At 36.0% G+C, this 21,771-nt stretch overlaps 1 protein-coding gene across 1 annotated transcript in view; it reads right to left on the minus strand.

The window, feature by feature from the left end:
- LOC145259990 (uncharacterized) overlaps positions 1–21,771 on the minus strand; it is a 38,448-nt gene that overhangs the window by 4,193 nt on the left and 12,484 nt on the right. The window contains exons 2-4 of the mRNA XM_080117995.1: positions 14,000–14,126; positions 10,226–10,385; positions 9,219–9,366 (exon numbers count right to left, since the gene is read on the minus strand). Of these exons, the coding sequence (XP_079974121.1) occupies positions 9,219–9,366; positions 10,226–10,385; positions 14,000–14,114 (423 nt within the window). The 5' untranslated portion in view covers positions 14,115–14,126. The remainder of the gene's footprint in view (positions 1–9,218; positions 9,367–10,225; positions 10,386–13,999; positions 14,127–21,771) is intronic.

Consider the following 21,771-nt stretch of genomic DNA (forward strand, 5'->3'; position numbering starts at 1 on the left):
GGATAAGGAAAACAGGCTCCTTTCTGCTTATCCTAAATTTTGGTTCTTGTTAAGAATTTCCCTATATTAAACGACAAAAATGAAGAAAAATTTGTACCCATGATGAAAAGAAAATATCAGATTCCAAGAATTGAGCAAATAGTTTTATTTTTATAAAGAAAATCATTTTTAAATGATTAATGGGAAATGTGTATGCATTAATTGTATGCATCATTTTTGAAAATTTGAATTAAGAGTGAGTTATCTCTGTAAAAAAAAAAAAAAGATTTTTTTTTCAAAATGTTGGACAAGGCAGGTGCTCTTGGTTACCCACAAAATTTGTTTTCTTATTTACGTGATTTTTGGAATATGATATTTTTGGTTCGTTACCGGGTAGGGGGGGGGCACATACATTATAAAGATCTTAAAAAATGTAATAACATAATATGGATCACCTTAATTAGAGAACAGGTTTTTATACGGAGGTTTGCAGCCAATCAGGAGGTCCTTAACCCTTTACCACCAAATTGTACTTTCAAGTCACCTTTCAATAAACAATATTTCTTACTCTTATGGCTTGTCAGCCAAACTGGTCTTCAAAGTACAGGGCTATGTATGGTTCAACAAGTGAATGAATGGTTCAAAAAATTATTTATTGCATATCTGATAACATACGGAAATAAAAAGGAACACCCTTTATGGAACGAGGTTAAAATAATTGACAGGGATTCAAGATGAAGATGAAGCGGCACATATGATAAAAATAGAAAATTACCAAGCAGAGCGAGCATGGATATCAGTATAAATCTCACCTGTCTGTTTAAATGTATGTATGTATGTATTGTGTCAGGTCATGTGATATGCTACTGGTACCATGTAACCCAGTACTACCTGCCTCATGGTTGGGTCATCGGCGACTAAATTGGTTCCCCCACCAGACATGTTTGGTGAGGAGGGCAGCTTGTCTCCCTGAAGGATTAAAAACAAAACCTTTCAAAGGGCGAATGAAGCCTTTTTCAGGGTCAACGGCCAACTAGCATATGTGTTGGAGTGGAGAGGGCTCCCGTAAGCCGCGGTGAAGGCAACCTTTCTAGGAGAAGCAAATCTCTGATTTAAAAAACCATAAAGCGGGAGACCAGTACCCGCATTAAGCTGGTCTGCAGTTTAATTTGTTGTTGACTATCTTGCTCTTGCTTGTTGCTGGATCTCAACATTTTGAACTGAGAGAGAGAGATTTAGCTGTTGTACAAAGCTAAGACTCTGTAACATCATCTTTGTATAGATACTCCCTCGGGCATTTGGGGTCATGGACTTGAAGTGTCCGAGGGAGTGGCACTCGTCTGGCAAGACGTTGCAATCATCATGTATGTATGTATGCATGCATGTATATCTGCCTAAAACTTTCGACAGAGGTGACGGATTTTCATGAGATCAGTATCATTTTGAAGCTCGACCCTTCGGACGACAAATATAAAAAAAATTGGCTAAAAATATCAATTCCTTCACTCTCAGCTGGGCACTTTTGTACAGGGAGGGCCGATTTTTTCACCGACGTTTTTGGCAAGTCATTCAACCCTCGTGTTCACAACATCGCTTAAAAGGCGTTATTTCGATCGCCCGTGACATCACAACCACGGTAGGCACATCGGTAAGACACTTTTTTTTTTCTCACCTCTTTTTCCTCTGGAGTGTTACGAGTTTCAACCTGCTTACTATTCCTGTTTTTTTTTTTTTTTTTTTTCTTTCTCAACCAACTGCCGTACACACACCTCTACTTTCTTTCCTACCTTCGCGTCATGCAGGTTCGAACCTGCCTGTTTACTACAACTTTTTTTAATTTTTTGCTCAACACACACCTCCAAACACCTGGGCAACACCGAGAACCCAGACTAGTTAATTATAAAGAAAAACAAATTGTACAAAGACTAGTTAATTATAAAAGAAAAACAAATTGTACAAAGCCTCCTTAAAAGTTCAACAGTAAAAGGGAGATAATAATCCCCTGTCTAGTTTATTAAAGTTACCTCCCTTTGCCAACCAAATCTTTTTCACACATACAAAACCACAAAAACAACTCCAAGCATACAAAACCATCTATGGAGCCAGCAACTTTTCTCATTTCTTTTTCAAGATGGTCACCAAAATGCCTTACAATTATCGGAGGCTACATCGATTGAAACATTGCACAAATAACACTCAAGATGAGAACAATAGTCTAATGAAAACAAGTAATACAAACAATCAGCTCTCATCTCAAAAAATTCAGAAGGATTGGATGTTAAAATTATTACTATGATGATGATGACGACATTGGAGCACAAGAAGAAACTCGTGCAGTGTGATTTTAAGAGTTAGGAGTCAACGATTTTAATTTAATTAATTTTTTTTGTTTTTTTTTTTTAGATCGACATGTTTTTTTTTGTTTTTATATCAGGAGGTGATGGGGGTCCGTTGGTAAACGACATGGGTGTTCCAAGTTTGTCCCACAAAATCAATTAGGATCTTAGCAACCTTCTCGTGGTCCCTCTTGCAAGTATACAATGCCATTTGTGAAAGAATTCTGACTAGAAAAATATCAAGAAAACCAATGCCAATAATAGAATCTTTGGATTCAAGAAGAAGAAGAAGAAGAAGAAGAAGCAGCAGCATTATTATTATTATTATGATGATCACATTTAAAACTTCAAAAGTAATTCTGAACCTTTAAACATATTTATGCATAATTCGAACCATTAAAAATTTTTTTAAATAGTATTTTCAAGTTTTTTTTTTTTAGGTATAAGAGTTGTCTATTCCTGACTACAGAAAGTAACTAGGGGTGATCTCTCCTGAACAGGAAATGACCAAGGGAGGATCTCCCCTGAACAGGAAGTAACCAGTGATTATCTCCCCTGATGGTTTTATATATATATATATATATATATATATATATATATATATATATATATATATATATATATATATATATACACACACACACACACACATCACACATGTGTAGGGCATTTTGTAAGTATTTTAAACTTTCACCAAACAATTTAAGGAACAAAAATAACATTGTAAGATTGTATTTTGTAAAGTGGGAAACATGTGACACATTTTCTTTCCAGCTCATTACTGAGCTCATCACAAAAAGCAAATTGCTGCCCCTATGTCTCTTTTATTTTTATATAAAATGTCACATGTTTCGCACTTTAAAAAATACAATCTTACAATTTTATTTTTGTTCATTAAATTGTTTGGTGAAAGTTTAAAATACTTACAAAACGCCCTTCACATGTTTCAAAAGTTTGGAGTGGATAGAAAAAGTGCAAGGAAATTCTTCCATTATTTAACAGCAGAGGAAGATTAAATCCCAGCAATATGAGGAGAGGTATTATAATTCAATAACTTTAGTGTTATTTCTTCCACCCGTCACACCAATAATTTCCTGGGTAAGGTTAACACTTTTGCCCAAACTTCCAACTTCTGTATACGTAACGCACCTTCTCTCAACTCCCAACAAACTTCTGCTAATTCAACCTATTTCTTTGAAATCCAACTTCAAAATGAACGTCCCTCTAAAAAATCAACCCTCTTTTATCTTCAACTAGGAGCATCTCATTTGCATATCGGGTGGTCACATTGCAGGCATATAAAGAGATAAGGCAGCCATTTTTGTTTCTTCTTCATCCATTTCATTCCACGATCGACCCGTTGAATTATGCACACGTGCTAATTAGGCAAGTTGCACGTTTCCCTACAGGTATGCAGAATGGGAGACTTTGATGGTATGGTCACATCATCAAAAGAACTAATAGAAGTGGTTGGGTTAGTAGATGTAGAACAATTGAGGTAGCAGGATGTTGGTAGGGGAAGGCTAAGGAAAACATGGGGAGAAGGGAAAATGGATTTAAGAAAGATAAAGACCTGGCCAGAGATAGATTAGTTTGGAAGTTAGTTTTAGCATGTTAAAGGAGGAAGAAGGGAATGATGATGATGATGAAGATGAAGAAAAAGTTTACATAGTGTATATACTTGTGTATAAGTTGATGTGCATTTTAAGACCAAAAATTGTGTCATTCTAGGTATTACCTGTGTATACGTCGACTGTAGATTCTAGACAAATTAAATTATCTCCTCCTAACAAGCCTCCTTACAATCATAGTTGCTTACACTGCATGAGCTCTACTCAACCCCTTTATCCAGTAACAATGAAATAACAATGTCCCTAATTCACTTTGAGGAGTGTAACTATTAAGCAGATATATAACCTCTACAAACTAACTTTTCAGCAGATATATAACCTCTACAAACTAACCCAATAACATTAACTAACCACGCGGGGTCGCAGAAATACCTGGATTAGAACCCAGGCGCGGAGCAAACCCTCTCAGTGGTGACGGACCCAGTAGATCTTTCCAGATCATCCGTCTAGGAGAAGGAAAACTTTGAAACTAAACCAAAGAGGAGGGAGGCCTCTTCAGTCTTGGATGACAACCTTCCTAGAGCTGGTGACTCAAACAAATTACCGGTTTGCAAACCTAAATTGCTTAAGGAGTAGATAGGTCCTGCCTATCGCCCAGCTTCCATACTCCTTCTTTGCCTATTAGTCAGGCGCAGAGATACTATCATAGTGATTCGACAGAAACACCCAGTGGTAGATTGTTTCTTGTCTAGGGCAATGAACGCCATTTCCCCACTCCCGACACACCCCACCCCTAAAGCTGGGCACTTGAGAATGCTTGAGTACCATATATGCCTGAGCAATTAGATTGGGTTGACCATCCTCTGATGGGTTGAGGGTACCGGATTGACAGTTACTGGCTGCTGTTTCCGACTGGTAGTACAGGAGCCCTAACTCTTTGGTAGCGCTTAGAGCGGCTGCTCCATCAACAGTTGTATAATATCGGGATGTTTGCAGTGCCATGGCGCGCATGGAAAGGGACCCTGCACTCATCCCTGGTGGGCTTTCCTGAGGCCACAATCCTAGTTGATGGAGGGTCAGCTGATGGTCTACTTGTGATGCATGTGTGATATTCTGCATAACCTCCTGTTCGGCTCCCCCTAACCTAACTGAAACTCGTTAAAAGATATGATGACAGTACAATCTAAAAATAAGCTTAAACCAGGCTTAGGGTCAAACAAATCCAACTTGCCTTCTCCCTTGAGGCTTGCATTCACAAATATCCGTGGGCTTAGAACTAATTTAGCTGATGTTGAAGCATTACAAATACCCCGTATATCTTAGCACTAAGTGAGACTAACCTACACTCCTCCATCCCCTATAACTACTTTAACATGCCTGGATATCTCCCACTCTGCCGTAAGGACTCTGACAGACATATGCACGGACTTGGAATTTACATTCGTAATACCCTTCCCTTGACTAGAGAAACAAACCTAGAAACGGATGATCAAGCCTTTATGTGCTTTAGACTAATCATGCAACACAACATTAGCTACTTTTACTTTCTCTACCGCTCTCCCTCGACCCAAGACTGCACCATAATAAACAAAGTATCCGACAGCATAGACACAGCACTCTCCTTCGACACTAGCGCCCAAGTACATGTATTTGGTGACTTTAATGTCCATCACAAAAACTGGCTTGGATTCTCTACTTACATAGATGCAGCAGGCAGCGCAACTCATAGCTTCTCTGTATCTCACTCCCTATCGCAAATTGTTACTTTTCCAACCCGTTTCCCTGATCAGGAAGAACAACATGCATCACTATTAGATCTGTTTTTGACCACAGTTCCTGATGATTGTGTAACGAAAGCTGACAGCCCACTTGGGAACACTGATCATGCAGTGAAAATGGTTGAAATCGCCCTAAACTCTAGACCCAAAACTGAAGAGCCAGTGCTCAAAACAACGAGATATTATAAAAAGGCTGACTGGGAAGCCATCAGAGATCTTATCAGAGACGCCCCATGGGGAAATATTTTTTCTCTTCCTGCTGAACAGTGTGCAACCGAGACCACTGAATGGTTCAAAACTGCAATCGTAGCGCATGTTCCCATGCGGAAATTCTATAGCAAGCCCCACTCTCCCCAATGGTTTACTTCGACTTGCGCAACTGCCATTGCTCAAAGGCAGTATGCATTCCGCAGGTTTAACCGACATAAGTCCAGTTCAAACAGACAGAAGTACATAGAAGCTAGAAGTAACGTTAAGAAAGAAATAGCGACAGCTAAGAGGGAATTTACGGAAACCACTAAAAAACGCATCGAAGCACAAAAACTAGGAACTCGTGACTTCTGGAAAATCTACAACAGTGTAGTAAATAATGGGCAATCAACAATTCCTCCACTAACCAACAATCACGAGGTTCTTTGCTCAGCAACCGAAAAGGCTAACATGCTTGCCAGTCGGTTTGCCTCAAACTCCACACTGGACCCTCTAAACCACCCCCTACCTCAATTTCCTATGCGGACAGACGCCACGCTAGACGATCTGAAAATCACCCCTGCTCAGGTGCATGCTATCATAAAAAACCTTGACACTTCAAAAGCATGTGGACCCGACCTCATCCCAGCTGTGCTATTAAAAAAGTGCTCAGCCGAAGTAGTTCCAGTTCTCTCCAAACTCTACAACAAATGCCTTAATGAAGCTTGCTTTCCGGGCTGTTGGAAAACTGCTTCTGTGGTACCAGTATTCAAGAATTCTGCCGAAAGAACTGACCCATTAAATTATCGCCCTATTAGCCTCCTCCCACTTTTTGCCAAAATATTTGAGACCTTAATTAACCATGCTCTAGTCCAGCACCTTACAGATGCTAAACTTCTGACCGACCAACAATATGGATTTAGACAAGCCTGTTCCACGGCAGACATCCTCACTGTAATCTCTGAACGCATATACCATTCACTGGACAAAGCGGGAGAGGGCAGAGCAGTAGCTCTAGATATATCTAAGGCTTTTGACAGGGTATGGCATGAGGGTCTCCTCAGGAAGATTAGATCATACGGTATCACTGGTAGAATACTTAACATAATTAAATCCTTCTTAGATAAGAGAAAAATCCAGGTTGTCCTTGACGGTCGTACATCTAAATATGATATAAATGTGGGAGTGCCCCAGGGATCTATCCTTGGACCTCTGCTGTTCCTGATATTCATAAATGACCTCCCCGACAAAATTGCCTCTGAGATGGGTATATATGCTGATGACACCACACTCTATAGTAGGCACGACAGGAAAACAAATGAACATATATCTAAAGTAATGGCAGAAACACTAGAGGGTGACCTCCAATCAGTAGTGGAATGGGGACAAAAATGGATGGTCACGTTCAATGCCGCCAAGACTAAACTGGTTTCATTCAATAATTACAAGAAACCTTCTCTACCACCAATAGCAATGGCCAACGATTCTTTATCTGAGAGTACGTCTTTCAAGCTCCTTGGCCTAACGTTCACAGGAAACATGAGTTGGAACAATTACATCGAGGGCATTGCCAGGGCCGCTGCAAGGAAGGTGGGCTCTCTCTACCGTGCTAGAAAACTTCTAACACCAAAAAGTATCCTGTACCTCTATAAGGCCACCATTCGCCCATGTATGGAGTATTTCTGTCATATTTGGGCTGGTGCATCGGCTACTAGTCTCTCGCTCCTTGACAGGGTTCAAAAGAGAGTCGCAAATCTGATAGGCCCTAAACTGGCATCTAAGCTTCAGCCTCTGTCCCATCGTCGAAACGTTGCATCCCTCTGCCTGTTCTACAAGTATTTTAATGGTGAATGCTCTGATGAACTGCAAGCACTTGTGCCCCCACGACGTGAACACCCTCGACAGACCCGACAAGCTGCAAAATCCCATCCCCACATTGTAGAGATCCCTAGATATAAAAGATCTTTCTACTCCAGTAGTTTCTTCCCCAGAACTGCTAGACTTTGGAATTCCATTCCAGGTCACTGCTTCCCCAACTGTACTGACATGCATAAGTTCAAGTGCAACATGAACCAACATCTTGCTGCCCAAATCCCTACATAGTACCCCAGTAGATGTTTCCCCCTGATAGTAGCCCCCTACACCAAAGTTGCAATGTGCCTTGTTTGGGGTGAAAATGTAAAAAAAAAAAAAAAGGCCCGTTTCATGGCTTTTTCTTGCACAGATAATTTCCTTTTAGTGTTTTTTTTGTTTTGTAAGACATTATAAATTGTTTCTGGGCATCTGCAAGCGATAACATCTGCATTTACGCAAGTGTGGTCTATTCGATTTTCATATATAGAACCAACACGGCTGCACATTTACATGCACCAAACGCAAACGTTGCTAATCAGACATTCTGATCAATGACATGCTGTAGATTCCAGACACAGTTATTGTTTTTAGACATAATTTATGTCATGTACCACAATAACGTAAACACATACATAGCATGAGCTGTAATATACTGTAATAATATGAACGCATGCGTTAAGTGCCATTAAATGGTTTCATTATATAATTGTCATTAAATTATTAAAACTTGTTGAACTTTGGGGAGAATGACATATCGTAAACACTACATTTCATAACCTACTAAAAAAAAGAAAAAAAAAAAAAAGAAAAAAGTTATATCATCACCGAATATATCATATCAAACTTAGCCCTATAGCCACATCTAGAGAGAGAACATTGCAAGAGCTATTGTAATTAATATTCAGCCCCCTACTGAAAAAACGCACGTGCTTACATGCTGTCAAACACACTGTAATGGGGTTCGGAAGGAGTGCGATTAATTACTAGGATTACTGGTATGTACCGAGTGCACAAATAAGATGGCGTTTTCTATGTTATGATCGAGTGCTGAGTCGCTCTTTAACGTTTAAAAATAACATTTCCATATGTATAAGTCAAACCCTCAAAAATAAACTTAAAATCGTCTCCAAAAAATGTGACGTATACACAAGTATATACAATAATTGTTTTTTTTTTTTTTTTTTTTTTACATAGGAGTCACTATTTATCAAGGCATGAAAGCTACTCGAGGATAAAGATTACTGAGTGTAAGGTAATTGGTGAGACAACAGCATAATGATCTGTAGTGGGGGAAACATGTTTTAGTCAGCTGGAAAGCAATCCCACAGTATAGAGTTCCACAGGCGAGCAGCGCTAGGAAAAAACTTTGTTAAACACAAATAGAGAGCATGGGGAATTGTTAACAGTGGTTGCAGCCAGACGAGTGTTTGCTATGAATGTTTTGCATGGGAGGAGAGGGGGAAGTGTTCAGTTGAGCACTTGCTATGAAAATGTTGTGGAGATAGAATTACCTTTCTTTTTATTTTATCACGTGGTCGAAGTCGTGACGGCAACAAAAGGTTATTCAAATCCTTATCTGTTGGGTTTTGCTTTGATGTGCTGTACATCCAGTTTGGGTGCTTCTCCCGTAAAGTCTTCATATCTTCTTTAAATTCTTCCCTGTTTGATAAAATGTGAAACACAAGTAGAAAACAAATTTGAAGGGGGAATTCATTCTAGCTTTTCAGGACAATCAATCAATGGGAAATAAATTAGTTTCTTTTTTTCTTGGGGGCGGGGGGGGGAGGAGAAGGGAAGGGTGTAAAAGAAATTTTTTAAAAGTGTTTATAAGTTAGTAAAAATAGACCCCCCCCCCACTTTATCAAATTAAAAGTGGCAAGTCCTTTAAAAACGTGTCAATTCGCAGCCATTTTTCTTGTTTTCAACTAACATGTGACACTATGTTTTTCGGAACCAAATAAACGTTTCAAAGTGAGTAAAACTACCACAAACGTTTCTAGATAGGTAGAAGAGTAACTTATCTTGCGTTTGATAAAATTTGTTATGTTATTTGAATTTTTTATCACTTTTTTAATTCTCTGTGGATTGCAAAGCTTCCAAACACTTACTATATAAATAAATCTCTAAGCAGAGGTGTAGAAATATATGGTTTAGAACCCAGGCATGAGGGTAACCCCACTTAATGTGATTAACCCATTTAGGAGACAGAAAACTGACATAAAACCTGTGTTACTGACCTCACATGTCATGGGATCTAACTACTGGGAAAGAAGTGCGACGTTCTTAGTCGACAACTGGTGACTTGAACAAATTATCTTAAACTCACTAATTTTAATAAAAATTAGTAAATTTTTTTCTTTCTTTTTGAACGAGAAGACATATTTCTTTTATTATCTCTAGGATTCAGTGCACCACTTGTAAACAAACAATAGGTCATTGTTGCCGTACGTTGGTCATCCTTATTGCTAAAAATGTTTTTTTCTAAACTCGTTAACAAAGAATGCAATCTTGAACTTACTCATATGGTTTCCGTTCCTGTTCAGTCAGCTTTCTCCATTTTGATCCCAGCAAACAAGAAATGCTCCGGTTCTCCAGATACGGATACAGGGAAGCCATTTTCGTACGATGTTCCATGGCATATCTAATGAAACCATTCTTGGGTCGTTTGATTTCTCCATCTTTTAGAAAAACAAAAGACGACAAAAAAGAATATTAAAATGGCTTCAGTCTTCATCTATCGATAAAAAAAACGGCAAATTTGATTTTTCAAATACAAAAAAACTACAACGATCAATACAATAAAAGTCTTTCTTCATTTTTGTTTATTGCCATAAGTGTCAATCTGAATAAGCACCATTGTATTTTTTTTAAACAATAAAAAATAATATTTATCTATAAAAAAAGTAATCTAATCTATAAACAGCTATGTTTGTTTGTCTGTCTCTATATTTTCAAGTTCGATCTCCTCCGAAACTAAAAGCCGCAGGTACTAGAGGCCTCAAATTATTGCAAGTCACTTTCTAAAGGATTCTGCTATTGCCTTAGATAAGTGTACATCCGTTTTTCCCCTCATGTCTTTTATAGAGCATTGTATCATCAGCAAATATACCCATCTCAGGCACAATGCTATCAGGAAAGCTGTTCATGAATATCAGGAATAATAAAGTTCCAAGGATCATCCCCACATTAATATTGTTTTTTTTTTGTTTTTTTTTTTAAACAAAGGAATCACCACTTATCAAGGCCCAGAGGCCACTCGAGGATAAAGGTTAAAGAGTGTACAGTATTCAAAAGGACAATATCATAGTAATCGTTAGAAGTGTAAATTTAGTAAATTGGACTACTTAAGGGGAACGGATCATCAAGAACTTGTTTACATTGGACTTGAAGACAGTCATATTGTAGTCAGCTGGAAAACAGGTAAATGGAAGAGTTCCACAGGGGTGCAGTTCTAAGAAAGAAGCTTTGTTCATGGAATCTACGTTTAGGCTTAGGCACAGATAAAGAGCGGGGGGAATTATGAAAATAATTATCAAGGATAGACAGGCTCGCAATGTCTCTTCTGTGGGAAAGAGGTTGCAGGGAAGAGAAAAGGGCATCCCCCACTAGGCTACGAAGTTTATTTTGAACTCTGTCAAGGCAGGATAAGGTCTTACTAGCAGCTCCTGTTCAATGTGACAGCAATACTCCATCCTTGGACGTACCTGGCTCTTATATGAGTAAAGAATTGCATCCGCAGGTAGATATTTACTGGATCGATAGAAGGATCCCGCCATTCTTTCCAGCAACCTTGCCAACGGATTTGATGTATGTGTTCCATTTTAGGTCAGGAACAAAGGTCAAGCCCAGAAGCTTGTCAAAACATGGAGCCTCCCCAAGACAAGGGTCATTCATTTCAATTGAGCCAGATAGGGATCAGAACGTTGATGATGTAAAGATAGCAGCTTGGTTTTAGATGCATTAAAAGTAACCGGCCAATTTTTCCCCCATTGCACCACGTGATCAAGATCAGAGGAGAGAATCAGAATGTTTCAAAGTACATTTATTAAGGACAAGCTGGATTTTTCTCTCGTCTAAGAAGGATCTAATTATATTTAACATTCGTCTAATAACACTGTATGATTTAATTTTAATTAGGAACCCGTCATGCCAGACTTTGACAAAGGCTTTGGATATATCAAGGGCTATAGCCCTAGTTTCTCCAATTTTATCCAGTGCATGGTATATGCGTTCAGAGATAACCGTTAAAATATCTGCAGTAGAACAGATTTGCCTAAATCCATACTGTCGGTCAAAGAAAGGATCAGCTTTTATGAGGTGGTTAGGGTTAGGCAAAGAGGGGGAGGAGACTGATAGGGCGATAATTGAGCGGATGAGTTCTTTCACCAGAATTCTTGTACACTGGTACCACAGAGATAATTTTCCAGCTGTCAGGGAAGCAAGATTCAGCAAGGCATTTGTTGTAGAGTAAGGAAAGTACAGGGGCCAGCTCAGCTGAGCATTTCTTAATTAGTATAACAGGGATGAGATCAAGACCCCACGCTTTGAAGGTATCTAAATTTTTTATGATATCACGGACATGAAAAGGGGTAATTCTGATTTTCAGATCATCAAGTATAGCTTCTACCCACATAGGGAAATTTAGGAATTGTTTGTGATCTAAGGTTGAGTTGATGGCGAATTGCCAGGCAAGTAGTTCAGCCTTATCAGTTGCAGTGCAAATGACGCCCTTTATTTCGTACACTAGCTTAGGTGCCAGGCATTGCCCAGGTGTTTGTAGGGGTGTGTTTAGCAAAAAAAAAAAAAAAAAAAAAAAAAGTTTTAATAGATTAGGCTCGAACCCATGACACGAAGGCAGAAAAGCAAGTGGAGGTGTTGTGTGTAAGAGTGTTGGTGGAGAAACAAAAAAAAAAAAAAAATGGTAGTAAGCAAGACGGCTCGAACCTGTACCGCGACGGAGGAAAAAAATGAAAATAAATAAAAAATAAAACTGATGTGTTAGCTGTTGTGCCCATCGCAAAATGGAATTGACGTAAGTTTAAATTAAGGCTAGACAATCAAAAAGAGGCGATGACTTTCAAAAATATCGTCGAAAAAAAGCTACCCCTACCCTGTAGAAAAGGGTCCAGCGTTGCCCGAGTGTTTGGAGGTGCGTGTGGTTGTTAATTAAAACCTAAGAATAAGCAAAGTAAAAACAGAAAAACGAATGTTAAAACTTAAGTGGGGGGTGGGGGTGGGTAATCAAAACATCGCAAAAAAAAAAAAAAAAACTAACGTAAGGCAAACGAACGATGTTAAATGTAAAAATCGAAAAACAAAATAGAAAACAGAAAAACGAACGTTAAACTAAAATTTAAAAAAGAAAAAAAAAAAAAAAAGGCTTGAATAAGCCTGTTTTGATATTAAAATTAAAAAAAAAAAAATCGGTGGGTACCCGGGTGGTTTTGGGTGTGTGTGGTCGGTCGGGGTGGGGGTGTTAATGAAAACCTAAGAATAAGCGAAAAAAAAAAAAAAAAAAAAAAAAAAAAAACAGAAAAACGAACGTTACGTGAAAAATGGCTTAAATAACACTGCTTCAATATTAAAATTTAAAAAATCGTTAAAAAAAAAAAAAAAAAAAAAAATCTCACACCACGATTCGAACCCAAAAACGTTTATATAATGAACCAATGCTCTAACCAATTGACCTAACACGACGTACATGAAATTGTGTCAGTTCTTCAAATATTTAAACTAAATCAGGTCATGACGTCATCTGACGCATGCGTAGAACCGATCTTATCATGAGAGGACGGTTTTTGTTGACCCCCCCCCCCCCAAAACTGTTGACTTCAGGGGTGAAAAAATTAACGTTTTTGGCCAATTTTTCGGACGAAGGATGGAGCTTCAATATGATACCAAGTTTGTTAATTTTTGTTCTGTCTGTCGAAAGTTTTTAGCGGACACACAAACATTTTCGCTTTTATATATATAGATGGTGCACCTACTCCAAGTGATGTTACCTCAAATAACAACACGAAGCTGGATACTCCACCAGAATAGATGAATTCTTGTCCTGGAATCCGGTAAGAACATATTTAAATGTTCAATTGGAGAAAGGAAAATTATGTTTTTAACTTCTTGATGAACTCAGTGTTTCAATGGAATATTCAAATATGTATGCATCTCATATAAAGATCAAGTGATAGGCCCAATAAGGGGACCCCTTGATTTCTGAGAACTTTGCAAAAAACAAAACAAAAAAAAACACACACAACTTTATATATAGAGAGAGATAAATCATTTGACTTACTTTTTGATAAAGGAATGGTTTCTTCTGAGAAGTTCTCAACACAAATGTTTTCATTTATTTCCATATTTTCTTGGAGAATTTTCTCAAGTTTGAGGACACAGTTTGCAGCTTCCATGATAAAATAATCCTGCAAAAAACAAAAAAACGGTACTTGTACAGTTTAGTTAAGACATTAAAAAAATGAAAATATCGGAGAAAAAAAAAAAAAAAAAAAAAAGAAAAAAAAAAGAAGTTATATCGCACGTATCTGTTATGGAACAAAGTTCTCTGAAAAAATTTCACTTAATTCCATCAAGTAGTTTTTTTTTTTTACAGCAAAAAAACAATTTGTTATGATACCAAGCCAAAGGTTTGATTTTTAGGAAGAAAAGTTAGAATTAAAGATGGGGAGGGGGTATTGGCGCTTTACATGGAGTTATCTCCCCGTGGCGTGTTCAGCAAATTTCACAGTGGCTGACTTCAAATTTGTAAATCATTTGAAATTACAGATAAAAACTCACATGTAAATAATAATTTTGAAAAATTTCGTAAAACTTAAATAATTTTAATAGTTTTCAACTTCTTTTTTTTACCAAAAAATCGAGAAAAAAATTGTATAAATCGGCAACGTTTGTGACCCCCCAAAATTAAATATATTTTATTTCATCATTCCAGTATATTTTAATATGTAAAAAAAAACAAAAAAAAACAAAAAAGAAAAATCTAAGATTTCTCCCCACCATTTTTTTTTTTGATAAGATCGCGTTAATGGGTGAGGCAAAATATGGAAAAATTTTTTTTCATATATTTTTTTTTTCAGTTAATATGGGCATAGCCAAAAAATTGAAAAATAAACAAGTAGTTATTTTTAAAACGAATTAAAATCTATTATAATTCATTATTCTTGAGCAACTTTTTTTTTTCCAGAAAAATAAAAGCCTGAATTTTATATGAAAAGTAGAATAATACAAAACATTTTCTACTATTTTTAATAGAATTTAAAATTTTCCAAAACCACAACATTCACCGACATTTTTTGTCTTGATTGGTAAAACATTAAAATATTTTTTTAAAAGGTTTTTGAACCAAATAATTTTTTTTTTCCGTCTACATAAGATTTAGGATGATTTGCTATAAGAATATGCAAAAATATTATAATATACATATCTGAATTCCAACTTTTTATATCACTCTATGGACTTGTGTAGCGGAAAAAAAAAAAAAAAAAAAAAAAAAAAAAAAAAAAAATCAAAATTTAATGATACTTTACAATTTAGTACGGAGGCCTGGAGAGGATTAAATAAACTATATTTAGCCATGTATTTTTAATGTTTGATTTGACGATTAAGTGAAGGGTTTAATTCTTTTTTTCATAAGCTAGTATATATATATATATATATATATATATATATACATACATACTAGCTGTACCCTGCCACGCGTTGCTGTGGCTCAAATTGGCGCAATGGAAAAAGTTCCAAAATGAGAAAAAGCATGTTTCTTATAGGTTTAAATTTCCATTTTGCATGGGTACACAGTTTTTGTTGTTCCATTTTCTTAGCTGATATAGAGATTTTCCGGTTTGGTGGCTCTTGAATGCGTAACATAAATTGTCCATGTGAAAAAACAGTCAGTGTGTAACTGTAAGGCCCACAATTGTAAAGATTGTTCCCTGTGTTTTGTTGATGGTTATTGCAAATGACAATAAAATTGGAAAGTGCAATTTGCTAAAGTGTAATGATGTATCCGGTGGAATCATAGGAATACATGGAATGAAGATATATTCATCTGTGAAAGGTCCTGTTAAGATTGTTGTTTCTATGATATTGTTTGTTAATTTTTTTTTACTGCAAGCTATGTGCCATTGCAAAGGTTGGATTGGTTTATATTTCACAACATGATAATTAGTACACCAAATTTCAGTTGCAATACATGCGGTGGCATCCCTGGCAAATATAGCTGTTGGATAATTAACCACTTTATCTACTTTCACAACAGTGTCGATGGATTTGTATTTGACTACCTCACTTGGAATTTTACATTGAATAATAGCGTTAAGTTCATGGGCATCTTTGTATTGACCTGCAAGAATAGCTCATTCACTCAGTCAAATGGAATTCTTATAATTTGAATATCTGCAAAAAAATTTTAAACTAACTATTCTTTTGATGAAATAAAATTACAGAAATTACAGAAGTTAAAAGTCAAAGAATTTTGCCCTTAACTCTGATCAGCTGGCACTTTTTCGTACCCAATTTCCCACAAGTGATGCAAAAGTTTTTGTGCGGATCGAACAGTCTGCAACTGGACATGCATATTTTGAGTTAAGTTTAATGTCTTCACATGGAACAAAAAAGTAGAGTATTTGAGGCAAGCATTTATTTCATCTGCTGGTGTTGATTGAAGAATAACAGGTAACATTTGTCTGAAATCTCCTGCAAGCAATATTACTGCATTCCCAAATGGTCTGACATTGCCACACAAATCTTGCAAGGATCGCCCAAGAGCCTCAAGTGATTTTTTGCGTACCATTGTGCATTCATCCTAAACAATAAGTTTGCATTTTTGCAATATTTTTCCCCATATTGGATGTTTGGGAGATGTCGAACATGAGATTTTTGAAAAATTGAATGTTTTAAAGTAGAATAAATAATTCTTCTACTTGGCAGCAAGGTCGCAGATATTCCTCATGCAGCAAGGGCTAAGGCTATGTCATTTTGTTACCAAATGGCTGCCAAAATCAATTTAATTAAAAAGGTTTTACCAGTTACTTCTGGTGCTGTTCAAGGTAGCAGTAATTTCCAAATAACTTCTATTCTCACAGTCAGTAAATTAGGTGACTAAAATAGGATTTATCCATGTTTTGACAATGCCTTATTCACTGTAATTAATTTAGGAGACTAAAATAGGATGAGGGATTAGAGATGGACAGATAGAGAGGAAGATATATAAATAGAAAAGAGAAAGTGAGAGGAAAATAGAGAAAAAAAAAAAAAAGTCGATAAAAGTCGTCATTTAAAAAGAAATTTAAAATCAAATGTTTGTAAAAGTGAGAAATTATTAATAAATGTTTAGTAACATTTTTCGGTGCTAATGCAGAGAGTGATCCATGCTATTTTTTAAATCGTATTTCCACGGTTAATTAAAGTTTTATGATATGTTTTTTTTATTCAATTGCAAGGTTAAAGTACAGAATAGGTACAAAACACCCTCCCCTCCCCATGTTAAGAATGGCTTTTAAAATAATAACGTTATTATTTCAGCATGGATCACTCTCTGCATGAGTACCCATTTTTCTTTTAATATTCATAAAAAGTAAAACTTTTTTCAAAATAAATAAATAAATGTTTGTAAATGTGACAAATAATCGTTTAGTTACAGCAACGTCAGTAAATAAAATGTTATGTGCGAGGTGGGGTGGGGGACTAAGGGAGTGACTATTATTTTTTTTCTACTGGTCGCCATGGAACTCAACGCCAAAGGAGTACCAAAATGTAATTTTTTTTTTATCAAGTAAATAAATTTCAAGCAAGTTTTGCAATAAATAATAGATAGCAACTTCGTTAATTTTACGACTCGCCCCAGCATATTATAAACACCCTAACTTCCCCATGTTAAAACGGCTTTCGGAATGAACACCCCCAACCTCCCCATATTAAGAACGGCTTTCGGAATGAACACCCCCAACCTCCCCATATTAAGAACGGCTTTCGAGGTTTATGGAAGGGCGTGTTTTTTTTAACATGGGGAGGTTAGGGTTTTTATTAGGCACCGCCAAAACTGGGGGGGGGGGGGAAAGGGCAGGTCAGTACTTTTTGACGGACCGTCTTTTTAAAAATCTACCAAAAATCAGGTAATTATCCGATCAATACAAAATTTTCAGCGATTATTAAGAGAAGAATGAACTTTATAACAATGTACTTATTTTTCATAAACGATATTTATATATATATATATATATATTTTTTATTACAAAACCCCCCCTTGTTTTGAGGGGTTACAAATATGCTTAAAATAATCATCTGAAACTGAACACAACATATTGTGTTGTTGTAAGGGACAGAATTATAGATTTAAAAAAAAAAAAAAAAATTGTTTGCATACCTTATTTTGACGTCTGAATATCAGAACTTCGATTGTGTTTAATTATCCCGCTTTTGAGTTTTGAAGTGTGAAATTCGGTGAATATGTTAAGTAAAATAATTAATTTAAGTTAAGCAAAAAAAAAAAAAAAAATTTTTTTTTAAATATTTATACGAAAAAAGCTATTTTAAAATCTTTGATAAATAAATTAACAATTTTTTTTTAGCGAGCCGAATAATGCATGACCATTATTAAACAGGGCATGCTTTGAAGAATCGATACAAAAAAAAAATTCGATAAATATTGTGCCCTTTGTGTTAAAAATAGCATCATTTTTTCGATCCCGTTTGAAAACGTTTGTAAGGTTAAAGTACAGAATAGGTACAAAACACCCTCCCTTCCTCATGTTAAGAATGGCTTTTTAAATAATAACGTTATTATTTCAGCACGGATCACTCTCTGCATGAGTAAGTTTTTTTTTTTTCACTTGTAATTCGAGAGTAGTTGAAACGGAAGTTACCAGAAATAAAACCGGGCAAGTCTCGCAGAAACGAATTCGAAAAATATTTATATTTTATTTAACATTTTAATAATTCGCGAGGTAAATTTATTTTGATGACATAAAAACATCCCTCGACTCTAAAGATGGGTTGTCTGAAAATTTCAAATAAATTGGTAACGTAGAAATATGGTTTTATTCACTTTTAACGAACCAAATTTACATTTTTATATATATATAGATATACACATATAAATAAAAGTATACCATTATAAAGTCCATTCTTCACTTAATAATTGGTGAAAATTTCGTATTGATTGGATAATCAGTTGATTTTTAATAAATTTTTAAAGAAAGACCCTGTCAAAAAATATTACCTCCCGCCTTTTGTTTTATCCGTGCCTAAGTTAATATATAATTAAGTTTTTTTTTAAAATAAGTCTGTAAAAAATTAACAAAATGGATCAATTATTTGATGTTGTCATTATTTACGTTAAAATATGTAGAAATAACATGCGGTTTTATTTTTCCCCGTTTTTAGCTTTTTTGAGGAATTTTTAAAAAAAAAATTCACCAGTTTTACGGAGAGTAAGAAAAAAAAGAAGAATATTTAATTTAGAATCTTTACAATTTTATTCATTCTTTGTTGAAAAAAAAAAAGGAAATGCCTATTTTGTCTCTGAGTTGAGTTGGTAACACCTCAAAAGGTAATAGTCCTTTTATCTTCAACAGGAACTGGAATTTGGATTACAGCACTGTTCGAAGATCGGATTGATTATAGTCGTTTGAAGAGGTTTGAATGATGCCTTCTGATGATGCCTTCAATTCTCGACTAGGGTCGACATCAGAAAAGTTCATAAAGAATGTTCATTTGAAGAAATTGTCATTAAAGACATTCCAATAATAGTGCTGAAAAAGCTTCACCCAGAACTAGCTCCCATACTTACAAAAGTGTTTCTAGCAAGAAAAAAAAACTGCCTTGACAGAGTACAAAATAGGCTTCGTGGCCTAGTGGGTGATGCCCTTTTCTCTTCCCTGCCAACCTCTCTCCCACAGGAGAGACGTTGCGAGCCTGTCTTTGTTTAATCATTACTACCATGGCAGGTGCTTGTCTGAGCTCCAATCTCTGGTTCCCCCCTCGTCAATCTTTAACGATAAACACCCGTCTGGCTGAAACCACTGTCAAAAATTTTCCACACTCCTTATCTGTGCCAAAATCAAAATGTAGATTCCATAAACAAAGCTTCTGACTTTCAAGTGCACGCCTGTAGAACTCTGTTCCGGTTGCCTGTTTCCCACCTGACTACAACCTGGATATCTTCAAGTCCAATATAAACAAATTCCTGATGAACTGCCCCCTTAAGTAAGACATTTTATCAAATATCCAATACTAACGTACTGTGCATGCAATAACTCTTATCCCTGAGTGGCTTCCGGGCCTTGATAAGTGGTGACTACCTTGTAAAAAAATAAATAAATAAAGCAACTCGACTGCTGATAACAACTAATAACCAAGAATTTTTTTTGTTTCAAGTAGACGGTCCATCCCATCCATAGCCTTGAGCCCCTGGAGGGGTATAGGCCATCTACAACTTTGTAGATGCTTTTATAGCGAGTTCTTTTAACAGGGTGAGGGTGCTGGCCTAGGTGTATCAGAATTTTTGACACCCTTTACACAAAATTGTGAATAAATATACAAAACTCGTAATTTCTGTTTTTAAAGTGGGTTGTTTAATTTCTTTATGGAATATACTTCCAAAATAAACTATTAAAAAATTATAACAATATTATTTAAAAAAAAAAAAAAAAAAAAAAAGTGTTTACAAAGTGCATGCGCGCACTCATGCAGCCATTTTTTCTACATAATTTTTTGATTGGTATGCCATGTGAGAAGGCAGTTTGCTAGGTGAAGCAAGCCGTCGTTCATGCTGCAGCACGCGCGCGTAGTGTAAACGGAAGCTGCAAAATGGTGGAAAGTAGTTTGTGGGTTCAGGGGTTAATACCATGCAAACGGTAAATTTGCCCCAAGTTTGACTATCAGATTCGTTGTCAGCGACCTCAATTACCTATAAAAAACAAATTAGAGTGGTCGGTGTTCTGTTGTGCGGATCTGGATTATTCAGCTCGAAAAACATAGTGTTTACCGATGTATTCGAAAATTTAAAATGGCAGCCGACTCTGTCTTTGAGGCGGTAAGTTTGGGAAAATTAGTTATAAATAAAAAAACAGATAAAATACTGTTAGAAACTCGCTCAATCTATGTTACCGTGACATAGGCTGACATATATTCAGCGGGTTTTTGACAGTATTTTGACTGGTTTTTTTATTTTTTTTTTATTTATAACTCCTTTTCCCAAACTTACCGTATCCGAGAGAGTGTCGGCCGCCATTTTGAATTTTCGAATACATCGGTAAACAGAACAGTATATTTTTCAGAGTTTAATAAACATGTTACATTAAATATAAACACTAAAAACATATCCAATTAGTTAGAAAAGTAACTTATCTTGCCTTTGATAATATTTATTTGTTCTTTATTTGTTTTGTGACAACTTTTTCGAATCTATGTGTACAGTAAAACAAACCCGAATAGAAGTTTTTTTTTTCCTTTTTTTTTTAAAAAAGTTGTTTTTAGAAACAACTTCTGAAATACCTATATTATTTATATATTATTGGCATAGTAACGTACCGCCGGTAAATAATCACCGGTACGTCGTACCGCGTACCGGTGATTAGGGAAATTAGTTCCTTTTAAAGGGTTCGACATTATTTTCCCACCTAAACTACAGTCTTGCCAATAGTGCGAGGGTTCAGGGGTTAATACCATGCAAACGGTAAATTTGTGACGGGTTTGAATATCAGATTCGTTGTCAGCGACCCCGAAAACCTATCCAAAAACAAAACAAATTTTATTGGTCGGTGTTTTGTAAACATTTATCCATTAAATTTTTCTGCTGGTCGCCATGGAACTCAACGCCCAAGGAGTAACATTTTAAAGTTTATTTTTACAAGAATGTTCGGACATTTACCTAGCAAATAAGCATAAAAATACTGCGTTTATTATTTTAAAAAAATCCAAATTAATTAAAATTGGTTAATTTCCTGATTTTTTGTGAATAAAAGGAGGGGTTAAAATGTTGAATTTAGGAAAACTCGTCCCCTTTCGCTAGGTAGGAAAACTTATTTATGCTCGTTCTTGAAGGAGATATTG

This window comes from Euprymna scolopes, chromosome 35 (assembly GCF_053919585.1).
Source record: "Euprymna scolopes isolate OS-2025 chromosome 35, ASM5391958v1, whole genome shotgun sequence".
Classification (NCBI taxonomy): Eukaryota; Metazoa; Mollusca; class Cephalopoda; order Sepiida; family Sepiolidae; genus Euprymna; species Euprymna scolopes.